Source organism: Drosophila elegans, unplaced genomic scaffold (genome assembly GCF_018152505.1).
Source record: "Drosophila elegans isolate 14027-0461.03 unplaced genomic scaffold, ASM1815250v1 contig_814, whole genome shotgun sequence".
NCBI lineage: Eukaryota > Metazoa > Arthropoda > Insecta > Diptera > Drosophilidae > Drosophila > Drosophila elegans.
The window spans coordinates 20,604,792-20,627,255 of record NW_024546167.1 but is presented as its reverse complement, the minus strand read 5'-3'; the positions used below and the strand labels follow the sequence as shown (position 1 = coordinate 20,627,255).

The 22,464-nt window shown below is 35.7% G+C and overlaps 4 protein-coding genes across 10 annotated transcripts; 2 read left to right on the top strand and 2 right to left on the bottom strand.

Annotated features, from left to right (window-relative positions):
* Nucleotides 1–139: 139 nt before the first annotated feature.
* Nucleotides 140–908, bottom strand: LOC108149130 (C-type lectin 37Db-like). The gene is made up of 2 exons (XM_041710619.1): nt 752–908; nt 140–692 (listed from the first exon to the last, which is right to left on the bottom strand). Exons 1-2 carry the CDS (start codon nt 897–899, stop codon nt 187–189), a joined length of 654 nt encoding a protein of 217 aa, XP_041566553.1. The 5' UTR covers nt 900–908; the 3' UTR covers nt 140–186.
* A 1,120-nt stretch (nt 909–2,028) lies between these two features.
* Nucleotides 2,029–13,270, top strand: LOC108149410 (nicotinate phosphoribosyltransferase). Of its 6 annotated transcripts, none has more exons than XM_017276970.2 (12): nt 2,029–2,176; nt 3,528–3,826; nt 4,791–4,961; nt 5,028–5,154; nt 5,790–5,873; nt 5,950–6,077; nt 7,880–8,020; nt 8,082–8,253; nt 8,632–8,973; nt 10,955–11,220; nt 11,695–12,104; nt 12,398–13,270. In XM_017276970.2, exons 2-12 carry the CDS (start codon nt 3,733–3,735, stop codon nt 12,473–12,475), a joined length of 2,013 nt encoding a protein of 670 aa, XP_017132459.1. In that variant the 5' UTR covers nt 2,029–2,176; nt 3,528–3,732; the 3' UTR covers nt 12,476–13,270. The 6 variants fall into 6 exon arrangements, 5 of the variants coding, with proteins under 5 accessions (XP_017132459.1, XP_041566220.1, XP_017132477.1 ...); XM_041710286.1 differs by lacking the exon at nt 2,029–2,176 and adding an exon at nt 2,715–2,850; XM_017276988.2 differs by lacking the exon at nt 2,029–2,176 and adding an exon at nt 2,715–2,974.
* Nucleotides 13,271–13,280: 10 nt separating this feature from the next.
* Nucleotides 13,281–14,229, bottom strand: LOC108149439 (CD209 antigen). The gene has a single exon (XM_017277028.2). It carries the CDS (start codon nt 14,226–14,228, stop codon nt 13,347–13,349), a length of 882 nt encoding a protein of 293 aa, XP_017132517.2. The 5' UTR covers nt 14,229; the 3' UTR covers nt 13,281–13,346.
* A 590-nt stretch (nt 14,230–14,819) lies between these two features.
* LOC108149531 (tubulin-specific chaperone C) lies at nt 14,820–16,347 on the top strand. 2 transcript variants are annotated; one of them, XM_017277167.2, is made up of 2 exons: nt 14,820–14,905; nt 15,140–16,347. In XM_017277167.2, exon 2 carries the CDS (start codon nt 15,164–15,166, stop codon nt 16,238–16,240), a length of 1,077 nt encoding a protein of 358 aa, XP_017132656.1. In that variant the 5' UTR covers nt 14,820–14,905; nt 15,140–15,163; the 3' UTR covers nt 16,241–16,347. The 2 variants fall into 2 exon arrangements, with proteins under 2 accessions (XP_017132656.1, XP_017132665.1); XM_017277176.2 differs by having other exon boundaries at nt 14,884–14,908; nt 15,143–16,347.
* Nucleotides 16,348–22,464: the final 6,117 nt, after the last annotated feature.

Below are 22,464 nucleotides of genomic sequence, written 5' to 3'. Positions count from 1 at the left end.
TTTCTTACTTTATTTGAGACAGCGATTATTCTCCAAGGGATTAATTATTTATTGAAAAAAATAACCTAATTCTTTTTCAATTTTTAATCTTTATCTACATATCTATTAAATGCAATTGCTTAGAATCAACAAACGAATATTCTCAGAAATTTTATTTTGAAGAATTGTTTTTGAGTTTCTGTGAAGCTAAACACTATTGCCCTCTTGGCAAATTGTAAAAAGATGCATGGAACATGGAACATCATTCATTACGCCGTCAAGAAGTTCGACGCAGTGCTCATCGCCTCCCTTGTTGTTGGGTTCGCCCGATCGCCACTTCAAGAATGGAGCTTCCTTTCCGGTGGCCTGCGATACGTAAGTACCATTATTTTTACGATCGTTGATGCCCAGCCAGAAACGGCTATTATTATTGATTTTTGCATTAATGGCGTCCAGTTCGGCTTGGTCTTTAATGGCGACTAATGATCCACCCATTTCGCGACAAATTGCTTCTGCCACAGGCAAAGAATCTGGAAAGTGGTTGTCAGATATATAGAAACGTCTAGCGCCGATTTGCTCGAACTTTCGTGTTTCTTTTGGAAAATATTCGGAATAATGTTGATAGGATCGCCGAAAAGGAATCCCAGACATAATAAGAGCTTCCTGTGCCTCTACCTGGGTCTCAAGCCTCTTTATTCTTTTCTCATTGTTTTCTAGAGAGAAATTTATTTACAAAAAATTTGGAAGGTTGAATACTGGATGCTTAACTTACTCTCCAACTGCAAAATTTTGGTTAAAAATGCATTCGACTTATCCTGCAGTTCACGACCAACATCTTCAGCGTCCATTATGTTTGCCTGGGATTCATATAAATTCCAGACAATAAATGCGAATGAAAAATATGCTCCGAGCTTAAGCATAGTGGCGAATGTTAGTAATGAACTGATTCTGCATTTAGGTGGGTGCTGACTTTTATAGGACTTTTCAGCTCTGATGATAAGAACATTTGGAGAGGGCAAAGCATTTTGTCACACAATTTTTGGTTGCTCACATAGATTATCAGTGCTTTTTAAAAGCATGCATATACAATGTTGGTAAAACCTGATACTTTTGATCTATCAGAATGTCGATGTTGAATTATAATCTTTCGAAATTGCCCATTTAAAGTTTCCAAATAAACAAGCGCATTTTAAATGGCTTTAAATTGTTATCTTTCTGATAATGATTCATCATCTCATCAATTGTTCCATTTGTTCGCGGATTATATTTATGTCTCTAAAATACAAAAACAATTATGTATCGACTCGATAAGAAAATCACTATGTCGATTTATACATTTTTAGAAACTTGGCAACATTTTGAGCTCATTAAAATACGCCAAAAAAGATTATATATATAGTCATTTTGTAGAATATTAAAATTGTATTATAGCTGAAAGGTTTTATAAACTTTGGTTTGCCAAATATGTATTATATTTTATTTCATATAAATAAATTGTGTTCTACGTTGGGTATTAAATCACTTATACCACCCAAATCTAATTATTTTAAATCTTTTTTTGTGGAACCCATTGGCGCCAAATAATTATTTTTAGAGTTACCAGAGGGCTCTCAGTAAAAACCCATAAAGTTCTTTCCAATGTTTTTCAAAAGGTGTCATAACTAGAAAAATATCTAAATTTATCTCTTTCAATTAAATAAATTATGAATATAAAACAATGTTTTTTATTGTCGATTGAAAAAAACAAAAGGTTTCTTGTTACTTTTTAAACATAAATTGATTTTCTATTAACAAGATGAAGAGTGAATGGATTTTTCCAATTCTTTATTACTAAGATAAATTTTGTTCTTAATAAATGTTAAAGCTATGCATTTTGCATTTGTAGCATTTTTTAATAACTGTAGTTTGTACCAAGATAAAATAACGAAAGCTTTTCCAATTTTAGCTTTTTTCAAGAGTTGGGATAAAAAAGCTAGAAATGACGGTAAATGGCTGATTTTGCAGCACAGCAGCCGACATAACAGCGCAATCAGCTGTTCGCAACAGAAGAAGAAGAACGTGCGCGAGCGTTCGCTGAATGAATTGAAAGTAATTCACTTTTTTCGTGTATTTGGCGGACAGTTATTAAAAAGAAAGCAAATAAATGTACCAAACAAAGTGATAAGCCGGTGATTATAGAAAAACCAAATGAAAATCTGTAAGGATCAATGCAATATAATAAATTGAATGTGGCAAAACAAAAAAACAACTGCCGAGCCGTGTAATTAAAAATGATGAATTGAAGTGTGCGCAAAAAAAAAAGTGAAAGTGCATACAGAATTCTCCCGCCCACGTCAACGTCCACGCCTCCTCTTTTGGGGGGTGGCAGTAACGCCCCTTTCTCACTTTTTATCCCCGCTTTTATGTGTGTTTGTGTGTGTGTGCGTGGTGTGCGCCTGTGTTGCGCGACCTTCACGCAACCTTCAACATGCAGCAACACGTTGTGTGTAATCTTACATTTTAGCCAATAATCTAAAACAACAAACTTTGAATAGAAAAAAAAGCTAGTAAAAAAAATGCAAAAACAAAAAAATCAAAACCAACCGGCTGCCAATGGCAACACAAAAACAAAAATCAACAAATTCTCCCAGCAAACAAAAAACAAAGCTCTCTCGCTCTCTCACTCTCCCTCTCTCGGATATGTTAGCTCTCTTTCGTTTAACCCGTTCCTTATTGCGATTTTCGAATTCAATTCAACTTCAAAAGCTGAGCGGAAAAGTTCGCCCCGCAAAAAAGTGATCTTCATATGAGTAAAACAAATAACTAAAAACGCGTTATCAAAACAGCGCCTAAAATCGTGTTATTTTAATTGATAACGTAGCCTACATTAAAGTCAGTTTTATATTACCCTATGCTAATTTGACTCGAATTTCATTAACATTTCAAAAGTTGCCTTAATTTTGGGTTAATTTGCGTTTTAGTTTCGGTACCGGTGATTGTGAAAGAAATTGTTAAGGTTTTTAAACTCACAAAAATTTAAATGAACATGTGTTTACTCTATAAAAAGTGTACTTTTTAGTTGACTTTACCCTTTAAACATAATTTTAACTTATCACATAACTTTTTACAACTTTTAACTTATCTACAAAACTCTCCTTTGATTAATATAATTATAATCATGAGATTGCAATTTCTTGCAAATGAATAAAATTCAAAGCAAATAACAATTAATATTTAAATCATATAAATATTTAAATGCTGTTTAAATAGTATTTAAGCATTTGTTGAATTATTTAAGTAAAAAGTTCTTAAAATTAAGCATAAAAAAGATTAATAACTTAAAACTAACAATATCAAGCCACTCAATGTAGAAATCAAAAAAAACAAAACTACTGGGTATCTCTCAAAGTGTACAAATAAGTCAAATATTCCTAATTGTTTCTATTGCATTCTTATGCTAAACTATTTGGACACGAGCTCACGTTTCTCGTTTCTTACGTCATTTGGGCTGAAACAATTTACAATTCTCCTACAGCATCAATTGCAAAACAATTTTTTGCCTTTTACAGATTACAGACGTAAAAGTTCAACGCCTTTCGCTCGATTATAAATAAGCCACGCCAAGCAAAAAACAATAAATTAATTTGTTTATTTGGCACATTAATTGCTTCAAAACGAGTCGCGTGTGAACGAGTTAAATAAAAAATTGCCCACTGACTGGCACATTGAAAATCTAAAGGCATATAGCGCAAGATTCCTCAGATCGGCGACAAAATGAACGACCGTGAATTGAGCTGCAGTGCGGGCGGCCAGTTTATGGATCGCGGACGGATGAACCAGAATGGAGTTGTCCAGCCTTTGCTAACTGGTAATTAACAAAAATTTATATTGCCAACACATGTTTGTAATAATTACTTAAGAACATGGAGAGAAAAAGCTGCGTGTAGGCAATTTTGTATTGAAATTAAAAGATTTTTGGGATTTGTAGAATTTAAGAGAGTATGTTTGAAAACACAATTGCATACATTAGTACAAAAAGTTCTTGTATTTTACAAAATATTTCAAAAGATAAGCTCATTCGTAGTTTATATGTTTTAAAAAAAATATATATATAGTTTATTTAAACTTTTTGACAATGGAGTAAAAAACTGAAAAACTTTTAGGTATTGTAGCACTTGAATTCAATTAAAAAGCAATTTCTTTTTTTTCCTTTTGCTCTTTAAATTTGAAAATTTCAATTTCTTTAAATTTATTTAAATCCCTTCAAAAAAAGTGGTTTTTATTTCGTTTTCCAAAGCTCTCAAACCGGCTGACATTTAGGCAGAGACAATTTGGCGCGCTATGCGATGCTTTTGTATACCTTTCTATATATATACCCAGCATATTTTTAGGCATTGCAATGCAGACACGAGCGCAAATAAATAAAAAAAAAACAAAACGATCTTAAGGTCTTTGCACTTAGATAAGAATTTGCATTTCATTTGCGGGCTCGTATATTTGTATTTGGGTAGCGTTAATTGCCCCCATCAGCTATAGACTTTCCAAGTTATCTTATCTGCCCCGATTCTTGGCTGAAATGGTTGCTACTGTGTACAGGGGAACTTAATTAACCTGAACTTATATCAAGTTTTTATAAATATTATATTATAAGGTCATAATGATATGGTAGGATGCCATAATAACCATATTTTTATATAATTTTATTTTTAAAAAATTATGTTTCACAAATCGAAGTATGTATTTAGTCAGTTAGAATTTGATTTACTGTACCTGCTTAGATTCCTGTTAATAACATTTATTAATATTGTATGGACTTACCCATAATATTACAGATTTGTATCAAATTACGATGGCCTATGCATATTGGAAGTCCGATAAGACCGACGATACGGCTGTGTTCGATCTGTTCTTTCGCAACAATCCATTCCACGGTGAATTTACAATTTTCGCCGGTCTAGAGGAGTGCCTCAAATTCCTGGATAGCTTTCACTATTCCCAGAGCGGTAAGTTAAACATCTTTGTATATTTTGATACAAAATAGTTAATCAATTTGATCGGACCTTTTTCAGATATCGAATACCTTAAGCAAACATTGCCCGAGGGCATTGAGCACGAGTTTTTTGAGTACCTCGGTAATCTGACGGCGCGGGATGTCACCTTGTATGCCATTGATGAGGGCACGGTAGCTTTTCCACGGTGGGTTTGCATGGGAGCCATCGTTTTTTTATAGTATATTAAGAAGTATATTAAGATTGAGTTCCACAGTTCAATTATTTGTTTTCATTGTAAAATGATTGATATTTATGATATATAAATGTTATAAATATTCATAGAATCCTTAGAATTCAGCTATATTGACCAGTGCTAGTTAGTTTTTACATCAAAGTAAATTAAGTCTAAGTCACCCAATTAAATGTTTGTGTTGCTCTGATAAGCATGATCGTATGTTAATTATTTTTAAGCAAGTAATTTGTTTTCTTATCGATTACTCGTTTAAAAATGCTTAGTAATTATGGTATATATCTTTTATAAATATTTATGTGTCAGGAATGTACATGCACTCTAAACGCAATCTATTTTAAAATGTATATTTAATTCTGGAAGTTATTATTAGAGCAGTCATCAAAACAGTCAGCACGTATTTTATCTCTGAATTGTGTAATGGTTATAATGTATATGGCACTTGATAAGTTGAAAGATGTTCATGCTTATCATAAATGCTATTATAAAATTACATTATCGCTTATGCACGCGCTTTCATTGTAACTATTAAGCAACTAAGATAAGTTAAGCCTGTTTATACATTTTTTATAAATACCTTTTATTTTCAGAGTTCCCATAATTAAGATCGAGGGACCTTTGATCATAGTGCAGCTGTTGGAAACGACTCTTCTCACCCTGGTGAATTATGCCAGGTATGTATTGCATATATTTTTCCCTGTTTAATGGAAATTTCCTAATAGTTCCTCTTTTTGCCACCCAAAAAAACAGTTTAATGGCCACCAATGCAGCCCGCTATCGCATGGTAGCTGGCAAACATGTCAAACTATTGGAATTTGGACTGCGTCGTGCCCAGGGACCGGATGGCGGTCTATCCGCATCGAAATATTCCTACACAGGTACTGAGCACCACCATAAAAAATGAACTTTCACACGCCCCACACTCTTAAAAACATGGAGCTCTGTAAAAAAAAAGCCCTGACAAGTAAGGTCAACTGTGTGCGCGATACAAACATTTTTCGGCATTGCCAAATTGCATGCAGACAGCTCATTATCAATTAAAAATAATAGGGGATAGAGTAGGCCGGATTTGGGCAATGCTTAATCATAGTCACCTTTTTTGACACGCTTTTTTCGGAAGTGAGATACATAAAATATTTGCATACAAGAAATCGTTGCCAATAATATTTATCTATATTAATTTATCTTAATTGATTTGCATATACAAACATAAGACTATAATTTAAAGCGAATTTCCTAGAACTAAATATTAGAACTTGTGGAAGATTAGATTGGCTAGAATATCAGTGTTAATATTAAAATATAAAAATGTAAATCAGTTACATATTATACCAAAAAATATCATTTTAGTAATATAAAAAATGTACTACATTTTTTTTATAAACCTGTAGGTAATTATTATTATTATTACTATCATTGTTATTGTATGTTCTACAAAGCATTTAGGGCTTTTCCCAATACTTCATTTAATAACCTTTGCAAGATTAGATTGCCTAAAAATTGCAAATTTTATAATAAAATAAAAACATTTAAATCAGTTTAAAAGCTTGTAGGTAATTTAAAAGAGTTTCATAGCTTTTAGGTAAATTTTAATTACTATCATTATTACTATACTAATTATTTTACAGGGCATTTAAGTAGCCTATTCGTAACCTTATCATTTTATGCATTGATCTTTCCGAAAGGGGGTAAGGCAGGAAGGCAGTAAGTAGGAGCTTTTCATATTATTTTGTGCCTGACTTTTTATGATGTGCATGCATGCAAAGCACGTGTCACTGTCAGGAGTTGAGACTTCGCTGACTCCGATTTCCGATTTTTCCCATTTCTCAAGGCCCTCCCGCCCCCTCGAACCATGAGTAATTCTCCGCCTTCATCAAGGCTTCCGCTTCCCCATTGTGTTTCTCCACCTTTTGCCCCTTGCTGCGGCAAAGTTCAAGAACTCTTGTTTATGTGTTAAACTAAATGAGCCCCGAAGGCAGTAAAAATCCCTAAAGTGGGTGGCACACGCAACGCCCACGTGGGGTGTCCATGTATATGGAATATCAATCGGTGCCAGGTGCCAACCGAATCCGAATTCTCAGCCAGGAATCGCTGTCTTTCAATTGGCGCTCACACATCGTAACTTTTTTCGGTTCCGTTTGTTTTGGCAAACTCAACGCTCAAAGTTTTTAATGCGTTGGGTTTGGGATATACATATATCCCCTATATAGTATCACCCCCAAATCAATGGATAGCTTCGCGTGCGCGTGACTCACGCCGTCCATTTGGCGTCAAGGTTTTTACCAAGGCTTCAATTTTTCGGCAGGCTGAAGAACTGAAGGGAAAGGCTGCTGAATTGATATGTTTATAGCCGGAATATTCTTGCTTAATGGGAGAATATAATGATATGGGACCATTAAAGGGTTATTTAAAAGTTGAAAAGGTTGCTTTGCTGTGCATTTAAACGATTTTCAGGAAACTTTAAATTAAGCCTAGTATTGTAGCTTACACAAAAAAAATACATTGTTATTCACGAAAATTTGTAATATAGAGTTACCAAATATAATTAGCATTTTTTTCTGTCTGCTAGGAAAAGGTACATGCTATATCGATTTCGTTCTCCAATTTATTACTACCCATTCTCCCATTTCTTTAAAAATATTTAACAACTATTACAATATATTTAACTCTTAATTTTTAGGCGGTTTTGATGGCACCTCCAATGTGTTGGCTGGAAAGCTTTTCAATATCCCCGTGAAGGGAACCCATGCACATGCGTATATCACTAGTTTCAGCAGCATTGGAGAACTTAAGACACGTCTGCTAAAGCACAAGCAAACAGGTAAGTAAATATTATATATTAAAGCAAGGGAAAACCAGTTTGATATTCGAATATATTGCAGGCATCATGGAGGATCTTCTGGAGCATGCGGTTAGACATCGGGCAATGTTGTCCCATCTGTTGGACGTGTCCACCGAGGAGTCCAGTGAGGGTGAACTGGCCGCAATGGTGTCCTATGCCATCGCATTCCCTGACGGATTCATGGCCCTTGTCGATACGTACGATGTTAAGAGGTATTTCGCTTCTAGGCAGATTCTCTCGGAACAGTTTTAGTTTTCGGTTTTTCCTTTTGTTTGTGTTGTTATTATCCCGTCGTAACTCGACCCATATTTTGCCCCTTGTTATTTTTTGAGTATGGATTTTAATTGATCTGTTTTTGTATTGTATTTGAGACTCTCGAGACGTGCACCAGCCAGATATAAAAAATAACAAAAAAAAAAACCAGAGTAACTATTAAACAAGCTAACCAGTCAACTTTACCCATAGAAAAACCAACCCATTCATGATGATATATTTTTAAAGTTTAATTTTGGTTTCACCCATTTTTTAACTGTGAGCTTTTATTTTTTTTTGTTTTTCGTTTGAGTAATAATCCAAAGTATTTCCAACAGCCGAGAAACAGAACAGGCCAACACAGAACCCAAGCTTATCAATGAACTAAAAACTGAGAGCAGTCCGCCAAAGCAAAAGCCATCGACCAATGGCCATAAAAATGGTCAAAGTAATGGTCATATAAATGGGCATAAGACCAATGGCCATCAGAATGGCATTGCTCAGAATGGTGGCAGTAGATCGCCGAAAGATACAAAGATACAAGATACTAAAACCAGCACAACAACAACTACGACAACAGCTGCAACTACAACAGCAACAACAGCTTTAAAGACAACAACAGCAACAACAGTGTCCAATGGGACGGCATACCTACCAAAATATGTCGAGAAGTCATTCAGGTAAATGTCGTTATCGCAAAAAAGACCAAACTAATGAGTCATAGATAAACCAAAAACTAAAATAGGAGAAAAATAAATTAAATAGAGTTTTCCTTTCCATTTTCATCTTAACTAACCTCATCATTTTCTACATTTGCATTTTTAATAACATTTTTCTTTGGCTACTTGGAAGCTTTTCCTATAACTTTACCGCTCATTTAAGCTATCATAATTCTATCTCAAATTTTACTAATTAGAGCTGGCAAAAACTTTAAATACTGTTTAATTTTATGTGAGAATAAAATGAACAAAATAATATAACTTTTTGCTAGCTCTCCTGCTAAATTTTTAAGTTTTCTTAATGTAAGCCTGCATGTTATCGTAAAAATATATATAACTAAAATTTAGCTACCAAATTTAAAATTATAACCATCATATACATGCATATATATGTGTATATTTAAGCTAATATATGACTATATGTCTATGTATGTGTCCTCTGCTTTGGTGTTATGAAATTGGTCCCCAAGTCAGTCCTTATAATTAGGAAGAATTCTGGCAAAATAAAGAAAGGTGAAGTGAATTTATTTATTTGCTTTCTCCCTCTTGCTTTTCTAACTTTCTTCTCGTTATTTTTGCCCATCACTTTTCCTACTAACACGCTCATTTATCATATTACATTTTTTCGTTTGGCATTACTCTCTTCTAACTCAATTTTGTTTATTATGCTTTTTTATTTTCTCGTCCTAAATGTGAATGTGAAACAAATAAAACAGAAATCATTAATCGAAACCGAATCAGAAACCCATGAAAAAACCGAAAATGAAAAGAATTTACGAATCTAACATAGTAAACAAATGACTTCCGGCACTATTTTGGCAGAGGTATGTAAAACAACACACGTATTCAAGTTACAACAATCCCAAAACAATTCGAACAATCAACAACATGATATAAACAAACACTAAAATATCATATGGCATATACTCACACACTCGAAAGCAAAAATTAGGACAACAAAAAACAAAAGTTCCTGCATAAATGATAAACGATCCTATGTCTCACACACAACAAGGTGCATAAAACAATTAATATTCATCACTTGAAAGTGCTAGGAAAATTTAAATGATTGAAAATATTACTTATTCCAATTTATTTAGAGAATTTACAAAACAATATAACAATCTAAAAAAGAAAATGTTTATTACAGTTACTGCATATTATTTAATACTTAAAACTTATTTTCAACATTATTTAGAACTACAAAACTCGTCAAATTTCTTCGACAAACTTCAAGTAAAGTAAAGTACAATACTTCCATTACCCGTTCGTTTCTAAATGTTTAAATTATTCAACATTGTTTTAAGCAAACAAATGAAACCAAAAACTAAAAACCGAAACACGCACTGACTCACCCTAATGTCATAGTCTTAACCCCGTTTTAATTGTCCTTGTCTCCAGTTAAAAAACGATTTGGTTTAAGTTTTATTATTTTTTTAAATTTCCTCGTTTAAATGTCCCCCATTCTGAATTGGTATATATTTTTCCCCAAAATATTTTTTCTAACCAAGAAATGACCTTTGAAAATTTTCCAAAATATTTTTTTGTTAGTTCTATAACCTGTACATAGTTAAAAATAAAGCGTCCGAGAGAGCACACTGCATGGCTTGAAAACAAAAACCGAAAATCTTCGACATTTTGTGCTGCTCCCTATTAAAAGAAATTATAAAATTTAACCAGGCTGAATATTTCAACACCAAGAGCCGCACTTGCAAATCGAAAGGAACCAATTTGGGTCCTCAAACACGTTTTTTGCTCCACCCCACTTTCGAAACATTTGTTTTTGTGTAATTCTCGCTTTAAATTTAGTGGCAAAAATATTGCAAAATAGCAAAATGAGAGAAACATTTTTGTTGAATTGAAAACCAAAAACAAAGCAGCACTTGATGGGTAGTGTAGATGAGATTACTGACAATTTGTTGCTATTTTTTTTTTACTTTAGGAGTGGTCTGCTGAATTTCAGTGCCGTGGCTTTGGCCCTAAACGACTTGGGCTACCATGCTCTGGGCATAAGGATCGATTCCGGGGATCTGGCCTATTTATCGTGCTTGGCGCGGGAAACCTTCGAGAAGGTGGCTGAGCGATTCAAGGTTCCGTGGTTCAACAAGCTGACCATTGTGGCATCTAATGACATCAACGAGGACACAATTCTGAGCCTTAATGAACAGGGACATAAGATCGATTGCTTTGGCATTGGCACGCATTTGGGTGAGCAATATAAGTAATGACTAACTTAATAAGAAATTTAGCAGGAAGTTTATGAAACCTTGTATCACAAAAAATGAAATAACTGTAATTCAATTTGAGTATATATATGCTTAAGTACAACGTAGCTTTGCCGATTTAAGGATTCATTTTGTTGTTCATTTAATTCTTCAGCTATTTTATATCGTTGTCCGTTCTTTTTAAACTAGTATGTTTCAATGAGAACTATATGATATAATCGTCGTATACGGTTCATTCCGATTTATTTAAGTTAGTTTTAAAATAGAGAGACTATCTTACGAAGAAACGGACAACAAAACGGACAAATGGTGATCAAGCATATATTGACTTTAAAGGTTTGGAAAGGTCTTACTTACTGCGCTATAAACTTTCTTAGCATCTTCTGATTGAATTACGCGGTATAACTAAGTATATATTTGAAACTTACTAATATCGATTTCCGAATTAAATCTCCAGTAACCTGCCAGCGTCAGCCGGCACTGGGATGTGTGTACAAATTGGTGGAGATCAACGGCCAGCCGCGAATCAAACTGAGCCAGGATGTGGAGAAGGTGACGATGCCGGGCAATAAGAATGCCTACCGGCTTTATAGTGCCGATGGCCATGCATTGATCGATCTGCTGCAGAAGGTATCGGAGCCACCGCCGGCAGTGGGCCAGAAGGTCCTGTGCCGCCATCCTTTCCAGGAGTCGAAGCGCGCCTACGTGATACCCTCGCACGTGGAATCGCTGTACAAGGTGTACTGGAAGTCGGGCAAGATCTGCCAGCAGTTGCCCACCTTGGAGCAGGTGCGCGAGAAGGTACAAATCTCACTGAAGACGCTGCGGAATGATCACAAGCGCACGCTCAACCCAACGCCCTATAAGGTGAGTGCCATAGTACCATAGTTATTAATAGTTTAAAATTGCTTAGAGCTGTCTTATGGATTAGTATGCAATTACCAACACAAACACAAAACAAATCTCATTTGAGTTAGCGATAAAGAAAAACTTACTTAACACAAAAGGCAAAAACAAATTGGCGATGAAAAACAAATTGAATGTTATTGTTGTTTAGCTTTGCCTCATTCTTATCATCATCATAAAAAAGAAACGAAACAATGCTAAAAATGAGATGATTTTCCGTAAATTAAATCTTATTTCCCACAATCCTTTTCCAGGTTGCCGTCAGCGATAATCTGTACAACTTCATTCACGATCTGTGGCTGCAGAATGCTCCCATCGGCGAGCTCTCATGATCTATATAAGTAGGATCTAACGATCTATTTTGATGATGCGCGAAAACATTTCCGAGAAATTTACTTTTATTTGGTGTACAATTTATTGTTGGCCACGATCTGCGGGCTTGTGGTTTAAATTTTAGTCATTTGCTGGTCATATGCATTGTAGAATTGGAATTTGTTCGATCCCACGAAGATTTACCCCGAATTTGGAGCACAAATTCCAACGCGAACTTGCGAGTGAATTTCAAAACATTGTGTAGTCAATAGTTTTAACGTGTTATATATATATCTAATAATAACTGCTATATAAAACGCACATCATATTCAGGAATGTGTCATGTGCCTTAAACGAGAAGCGGGAACGGAAAACGAAAAGAGAATCAGGATGCAGAGCCCAAAAAAAAAAATAACTTAGATCAACCAAAAATCGGAGCGAAAAAACCAAACAGATAAAGATGTCTTTAATATTTTTATAGTACTTAAGTGTTGAAATGTTGCTAACGGAGGATAAAAGTAAGAAGTACAAATGCTTTTTAGGACATTTGCACGCAATAGGGCACACATCAATCACACACTTAACTCTATATATATATATATACTATATATATATATGTTACTTTACATACTACGTTTATGTATTTAACTAAATTCAATTGTAAATATGTTTAAGTGGATAATTGTAAGGCAACTAAGCAATACAAACACACAACCAACACAACAAACACACACCGCCACCACTGAAATACCGCTTCTTAACAATGTTTGCCTGTAGTTTTGATCGAAAATAAAAAGTGAAAGTAAACACGCAAAGGTTGTCGTATTTTAAAGTTTAGCTAAAAATCAATTTATTTACTTTCAAAGTCAAGTATTTGTAGTTTTCCATTAACTAAAATTCAGTGTCCGACTGGCAAATGAAACCATATTTATCGGAACACTTGTTGTCGTTCATTTCGATTCCACCAAGTAGTTCAATGCAGCGCTCTGCGTTTCCCGCGTGATTTGGCTCTCCAGATCCCCATTTTAAAAATGGAGCAACTTTGCCCGAAGCCACGGACATGTATATTCCACTGAACTCCCGATCGTTGATACCCAGCCAGTATCGGTTTTTTGTCAGCTTAACTTTAATGGCAGCCAGCTCCTCTGCATCTTTGATGGCGGCCAAATGGGCACCCATTTCGCGACAGCTTTCTTTGGCTTCAAGCCAACTTTTCTCCGTATCATCAATGTAGAAGTATCTGGAACCTATGAGCTTGAATTTGGGAAATTCAATTTTGTGAAAAATTCTGGTTAGTGTGGTCTGCAGTGCGGCTCTTTCGGTTTCCATCTTTGTTTGGAATGCATTCTGCTGGACTTCTATCTTGAGGAGTCTCTCTTCAAAATTCTTGCCCATTTCTTGTAGTGAACTTTGCAAACCTTCAATTTTTATCTGATTCGCGTTGTGCAAGTCTTTCTGATTTGTTTCCGTTCTCTCTAGTCTTCCCTTCAAGTCGTCGAAGGATGTGGTTTGACCTTCTAGCGTGGTTTGTATTTTGTTCAGTTTAGCTTGGGTGTCCTGTAGTTTAAGGGCATCGGAGGTGTTCCATTGCTCCTGGTGCTTGGCAATGTGATTGAGGAGGGGTTCCAGTACCGAAAGGCAGAAATCTCCGCACTGATTCGGCGGATCTTGCAGTAGGCATACAGATCTGGCTTTATCCTGGCCCTCCGATTGGCATCCATGCAAATAAAAGGCAATGAATGCACAAACAAAATAGGTTTGGATCCGGAGCATTGCGAATTCGACAACCACGAGACGAGAGAGTTTTAAACGTACTGATTCCGGACACATTTCCTGACTTTCGAAGAGCTCTGAAGTTGATAAGAACCCCGTATTTATTATATAAAAGTCGCATATGTATAATAATCAGGAATGCTGGATGACATTACTTTTGGGCCGTATCTTTGTTGCTTATATTCTACTCCTATGGGCATATCAATTAGAGAAAATGTTTGTGACTCTTAAAACCCCCTCCTTATATAATAAAAGCATTAATATAGATTAAAAGTAATAATAACATCAGAGTATTTATTTACAAAACTGAACTAATAAAAGGAAATAGTACGAAAACAACACAATATATGTATATTTTTATAGAGCTTATAAATAAATTATTAGAAATGGCATAAGACACAAACATTTGCAACTTGCAACCGAAAGAAGAAAACGGTTTTAATTTAACAAAACGAAAAGCTTAACAATTTGAATTTTTAATTTTCGCGCCCTTTTTCACTTTGGCGTTGCCAGACTGTTTAATGAAGCCGCATTCACACAGAATTTATCCAACAGCTACGTTTCGTTGTGATTGTTGATTTGCCGGACGGTATAAATTCTCAATAGCTGCGCGGTCACACTGTTTCCTGCGAACAGTTGTGTTGATTTGATAAATAAATACAAAATTAAATAAAAAGGTTAATAAACAAATGAAAATTAACAGATTTTCCTTTAGCGGACAACTTGACCAACAGGCAAAAGAGATTTATCAAGTGGAAAGGCGACAGTTTCCCTTAATTTTCTGCAGCTGCGCAACTTGCCAAGAAAAACAACAACAACAACAGTGATTCAGAGAGCCCCCAACCCAAAAAAAAAAAACAAATGAAGTTTCCTCTTGCTTAATTGATTTTTAACCAGATTTATATTTATAGGTTGATTTATCGATACACCTGAACATGGAGGGCGATGCGGAAAATCGCAAGGATCAAGTCCTTGAGCGACTAAACAAACGTAACAAGGACAGGCAAAACTATTTGGATGTGCAATCCGAACAGCGTTCCAAGGAATCGGTGCAAAACGAGGGCGTTGACTACTTTTCGCAGACTTTCCGGCAACGAACGATCGATATAGAGCAGCGATTGAAGGATCTGCAATGTGGCGATGCCCCGTCCCCGGATTTGGCCAGGAATTTTGCGGATATAACGTTAGAGATTCAGGATTTGCAGCGATACCTCACCGCATCCACCATGTTTCTCTCGGACTTTAAGATCAAATCCTGTCAGAATATTCTGAATACCCTAACTGCAGTCAGCGATGAAACCCGCCAACGCCTGATGCCCAAGAAAAAGTTCGGTTTTAGTGGCAAAAAAACGGCTACCAAACAGAAATCATCTGCAAATAAGGATATTGTTGATTCAAAGCTCAGTAAAACCGCCGAAAAACTGGGCTCCAACTTTAGCTGGACCATTGAGAATCGCAACAACGAGCATATAGTTCTAGATTCCAGTCAAGTAAATGGTCAGGATATCACCATTTCGAATATAAGCCACTGTCTGGTGGAACTGCAGGGACATCCCGGTTCTGTGCAGGTTTCCAAAGCCTCGCATTGCACTTTGCTGTGTGGTCCCATCTCCAGATCCTTCTTCGCCGAGAATATGGATGAGTGCACCCTGTCCATTGCTTGCCAGCAGTTAAGATTGCACTCATCCGGCGCTATTCGTATCTATCTGCATGTCACCTGTCGCGCCATCATCGAGGATTGCAAGGACATCCAGATCGGGGAGTTCAACTATGATTATTCGGAACTGGAGGCCGATTACCTAGCCTCGGGACTCAATAAGTCACAGAACAACTACACGGATGTGGCAGACTTCAACTGGCTGTCGCCCGATGTCCATTCGCCCAACTGGAGCCTCATTAAAGACCATCCCGATCCGAACTGGAATGCCTGGCGACGGGATTTCATCGCCAATAACCACAATATTGGACATAAGCAGGGTGATAATGTGGTAAAGGATACCTCCATCATTTAGTGGCTCTGGAAAATGCTGCTAATGACACCCAATTAGTGGGTTTAATAATCGGCGATCTGTGTAAATAGCTTTAAGCGTGTTGAATAAATAACCATTGTATCGAAGAACCAAGCAAATGTCACATTTTATTGCTACAAAGGCCTTTTTTAAATTGTTTGCCTTTTTCATTTCCTTTTTCAAATGAATATTATAGCCAATACAAGATAACACAGTTGAGGTTTTGAATTCCAAATTTATTAAAGACGTTTTTAGTTATTTACAATATGTTTAATATTTTTATTTTTATTCATTTTTAGGAAAGTATTCGTATAGTTGGGAATTCGTCTTGGAAAAAATTTTAAGCTCGATATGTTTGACTGCATATCTTCTTGTTTATGTGCATGTCTTGGCTAATTTGACATGTCCATTTCGGATGTGGCATAATCAGCGGTTGACCAAAATGGATGTGGCTGCCATACAAATTACGGAATGTGAGGACGAAGGACGATGACGCAGACACAGACAGGTCTCATGCAAGTTTCATGTGGCCACAACAGGACCTCTCAAGTCGTTACCTCTGTTGTCTTCATATTGACGAGGGGCACTCAACTTACTCAACAGGTTCGTACCGAAAAATCTTAGTTTTTTAATGTTTAGAAAGGGAATACAATTGTAATGTTTATATTTAATTTACTTTTAAATTAATTTTAGTTTAAAAATTTGAGCGACACTTAATACTTATACATGTTTCCAATGTATTGAGCGCTCACTGTGTTTTTTATATTTTACAACTGTTAGTGTAATCGCGCTTCGACTTTCTTAAACGGTTAATCTCTCACTCTCTCTCTCTCCATTTCACTCATTCCTTTGGCTTTGCGTGTGTCCACTTGTTCGACTGTCAAAATAATTAACGAATTCGAGTTACAAGCTGTAAATGGAGGGATACATACATACATATATACATGGCTTGAGAACAGAGAGGAGAGAGAAGGAGAGAAATGTGACAATATCGACATCTCATATAGAAGAGGTAATCGAACTGCAAATTACACAAATTACGCAGAATGTGCGAGAGAGTGGTAGAGAGGTGAAAAAAATAGATAAAGGGAGATTGAGCGGCAGGTAATAAGCTGTCAAAACTACGTCTCCTAAAGAAAATGGTTCAATAAAACGTGAATGTAAGATGAAAAAATACGGAGGTGCCAAACCAAGAAAAGCTGAAGCTAGAAAATCCAAGAAAAGTCAAGGCAATTAGGGCACTTCCGATTTTATTTTTGCTTGCTCTCCAAGATCTTATCAAAATTGAGCGTCTGTGCCTGTTAAAAAGAATACGAAAAGAATTCAGGTAAAGCAACAACGTCACTTAATTTAAAACGGTAAATGGCAACATTTTCTGTAGTTTTCTTTCTTAAGAAACGTGAAAAAATGTAATATACATACATAAGTGATTTTTATGTATTTAGTGGAGATCAACTAAGTTCTAGCATCTTAAAAGGGTAAGCAAATTTTATTAAAGCCAACAAAAATTAGTTGGTCGTAAAATAACCCTTTAATCATTGAATTATGTATTTTAGTACATTGTTATTAGGTAATTGTTTATGTGATTTAATATTTTAAATATTCCAAACATATTATGTTTAATCTATGGTTAACCCAACTTGCTCCAATCTAATTGCAAATGAATTGTAAATGATGTCACAAAAAGGCCTTAATTCGCAATCACCTGTTTTTCACCAGTATTCTCCAGTTGGTGAATAGAAGACTCAAAATTCGATAGAAATAATTTTCATTCTCAACATTTGTAAGCAACAACAAGAACAAATGCTAACAATTTGAATTTTAAATTAAGGAGTAATTTGGTGGCAGAAAGATAAAGTGGGGGAGTAGTCTTAAAGTTTCAGGGAGAAGCAAAATCACGAAAACACAAAACTCATGCAGCTTGCAGCACGAATGCAATTTGAGAAGTTACACCAAGAAAAAAAAATAGGAAAGCTAATTTCTACTCTAAAAAATTTCTATAAATTGTTATTTATTGTTAATTTAGATCTCTATTTTAAGAACTGCATTTTTTTTTACATGTACACTAATGTGCGTAAATACTTTTGACCAACCCAGTACAATATTAAAATAATTTAAATTATATTGTATAAATATATTTTTTTAATACTTAATATACCAAAGTGGTTGTATATTTTAGTTTTATAAAAAATATATGATTTCATTTAAATTTAACCATACTTCAAACTTACGCTAAAAAAGTGAATGAAATGTAGTGTAGTGTAGAAAAGGCGGCGGATTGTTAGAGAGACAGGACAATTAAAAGTTCGAGTTGCATCCTTCTCATTATCGGTCGCCATTTTAGCATCGCGATGAAAATTCAAATTCGGAAAATTCAAACTATGTTTAGCGTACACATGTACATACGTATGTATTTGGACAAATTGCGTATAACAAGCTGCCAGGTCTTCAAAAAGTATTAAATTCATTCCGCGCTTTCTGTTTCTAAGTTTTAGAAAAATCCAAGATTTTTACCATATAATAAAAAATCTTAAAAAAAAACTACTTCATTTTTTTGTAAATGTGTTACCTTTTAGTCTTTTTTTGTTTGGTGCGGCTTCAATTTCCTTTTATTCAAATGAATCCCGATAAACCATTAAATCTAATTGGTTTTACTCTTGAACAGTGTTGGTAATTCCAGCCACACACCCACCTGTGACACACACCACACACATAGGCACACTCACACGAGTAAGTGCATCTGGTGCTGCCACATTTGCATAGCTCACAATTAGTTTTCTCATTATCGCAGATAATATTCGCCGCATTTGCGATAAGACCGAGACCCCTAACAATGGTGACCGCCTCCACATTAATATTATTATGCCTGTAATTGCCCGTCTCTCTCACACTCCCACGAAATGGCAGTGCCCATGCTTTGATGGTTTCAATTACTGCAAAATTACCGACCCGCGTCACCTTCGTCTTCACCGCCTTCGCCTTCGCCTTCGCCTTCGCCTTCCCAACTTTGACCCACATCCAATCCACAAATGCCTTTGTGTGCGGATTTTATGGCTCAGCTGATGCAACGATGCTAATTTACGCATTTAGTTAAGCAGCACCACCACAATGGCCCAAAATCAAGCTTAATTTCGTAGTGTAATATCAAGAAAATAAAAGTCAAACAATGGAAAATCGAAGAATGAAACCCATTGAATAGTAAACATTTATATTTTAATTGGAAAGCACTATAATCTTATTTTGCTTTTCCTAAAACCAAAATTTAAGTCAACATACAGACATTCGAGAAAATATCACTCATACGCACCGTATATCCTAGAGCTAACTTAAATAAATTTCTGTCAAACCATTTATCAGATTTTAGCAGCTAAGAGCTAACAACTTACGGGTCTTAGAGGATTAATTATGGAGTGTATGCTGCCAATTTTGCACAACAATTTCTCAACGGAAACTCTTTCCGATATTGATAAACGCAAAAATGTTGATTAATTAAGCGAATTACGGGAGTCATGCAGTGCAATTAAAATGTCAGCGCAGCCACAGAGTGTCGGAGATATATAGGATTGGGTTATGCAACGCTCTCTACTGGCCTTTTTTTTATTCGCAGCTTGTCTCGGTTTTTTTCTTTCTCCTTCCCCGTTGCGAATTCCCTCGCTTCGCGAATCTCCGCTCTGCGTGTGCAGCTCAAATTGTAATTAATGATGCAAGACAGCCGGCAGCCTCGTCCCCTTTCACACCCAGATCCCCCACAAATTCCCCCTTGCGGCCGCAGTCGGATCTAAACCGAAAATCTCTGCCTGGCCTTGTCATCCTGCCCCGCCCACGGTGTGGCTTCCGCCTCCCCTGGCTGTTGGTTTATTCTACCCTGTAAATAGGGGGGTTTTCATCTTTCCGATCCCTTCTAGTTAATTCATAGTCAATGCTATCTAAAATAAATTCTTTCACAAGAGCTTTGCAAAGCACTACGCTATTTATATTACATTCTTAGTATGGAACAGTAAAATACCAAGTGGTTTTTAGTATCAGGAAATTATAATATACTTAAATTAACGAGTAAGCCAGTTAGGCACTGATCTCGTTTATGATCGTAGATTTTTTGTGATGCCTTTTTATTTTAGAGCATTTCCATCTTCGTTCAAGTATACTTTTGCCAATTCGCCTGCTGTTTGTTTACTTAAATCATCGACGCGGTGCGCGTTTTAAACGCGTTTCTCATGCTTTTCGTGTAAATAAATGAAAAGTTCGTTTAATTCTCGTCGATTCTTTATGCGTTGAACAAGGAAATGGTGAAGCGGGCTGGAGAAAGGAGGCGAGGGGGCGTGGTCTGGTATCGTTTACTTTGGAAATGAAAAATTATGATTACATCAACAATAATCGAAATGCGCTTGTAAGCTGCTCTGTTGTTGTCTCTCTCGCTGTCCCTGTTCCTGTCTTTTTGCGCCTCCTCTTTTCCCTTCCCGCTTTCTCTTGCAATTCCGTTCTTGCTTTCCGCACTCCAATTCTACACTTGAAAAATGTATTATTTAAATACAATTGAACTGAAGTAAGAAACCAAAATTCATTGCCAAAATTAAATTATAGATACACCTTTATAGCTACAATTTTAATATTCCCTATAAAATAACAATTTTTTAATTATAACCAACAAAATCATGTTTACTTAAAATATTAAATTTATAGGGGCGCACCTTCTTCATTAACCTCTTTTTTTCATGCTCCCATATTTTATAGGAAATATCTATTAATATTTAGGTTTTATTTTGATATTTCAATGTTTTCGCCCAGTGCTTTGCTATCTTTCGGTTGGCTCCCTTACTCCAGTCTTTTATTATTTTTGTTGTCATTTTCGTTGTGCTTTGCTCGTTTTGGCCATTTCTCTTCGTTCGCGTTGCTGACTTGCAACGCTTTCATGCGTAGCATTCAATGGAGTAAAGGGGGTAAAAGCGGGGGAGTTGGGGAGGGAGTTATGTTAACGTTCAATATTTGTGTTCAAAGTAAAAAATCGAGACGTTTCCTGGTCTTTCCGTTTATTCCCCACTTTCTCCGACGCGTTCAGCCAAATGTATGCAATGCAAAATCGGAAAAATGCGCGTGGCAGCACCTCAGCTTTCAGCTTTCAACTTTCGGCTTTAGCATCAAGCCCCCAGCCCAGGCTGCATCTCTCTTATCTGACAGGATCCCATATATTCCTCTGTTTTCCCTGCCCCACTGTGCACTGAAAGAAAATGTTTAGTTGCAAAAGAAGCTAAATATAAAATGATATTTTTGGCCTTTTTGCATTTCAGAAATAATGTTGTTTGACTTTGCTTTTAAAAACAATTTTACCTGAACATTTTAAAAAATATGTATGATATCATATGATGAAAAAAGGTTTATAAAATATATTTTAAATTTTGTATTAAAAAATTAAAAAACTGTTTTTAATTTCCTGAATTTGTTTTCTGTGATCGCTTTCTTTGGTAAAGTCTGAGCCATGCTTATAAATCAGCGACGTCTGGGAAAGGCGACAGGCGTTTTTCTTCCATGCCCAATTGTTCAGCCCCCTATTCAGCTCCCATTTTCTTTCACAATGCCAGGCCAGACACAAAACACAACAATTTTTGTTGCCTGCATTGCGGCGCCTCCAGAATTTTCGTATATATAGTAGTACCCCGACCATGCAAACCCCTTCTTATCCCCACTTTTGGGTTGGCTGCACTCGGCATTATGCTTTGCGTATTTGTCGCTTTATGAAGTCATCTTGGCGTAAAAGCAAATTTATGACCAACTTCACTTTATTTCTGTCAGTTTTTGGCCCAGCATAAAGATGGCCATCTCTTTGCCACTGTCTTTTTCGCTATCTTGCCATTCTGCTGTTTTATATCTGGTTTATAAACTCCCGAGAATTGTGCATTAGCATCAGCTGGGGTAATGTGTCAAATGGCGTGTATATTCCTTAAAAATGTATACCCAAAAAAAAGCGTTGGTATTCTATAAAGCGATTTGCAATGCTTTATTTAATGGTTTTATTTACAAACAACGCATTTAATTGAAAGTCCATTTCAGAATTCGTTAAAAGTTTATTATTTTGAAGGTAATATCACTAACCATACAACATGTTGTAACAGTTAAAGTTATTGCTCGTAACTTATTTATTTGCTTATTGTGTCCTTTTTACTGAGGAAAAACATAAAATAAGCTCCAAGTGCACAAGTTACACATTTCATTATAAATAATAATAAGAATTA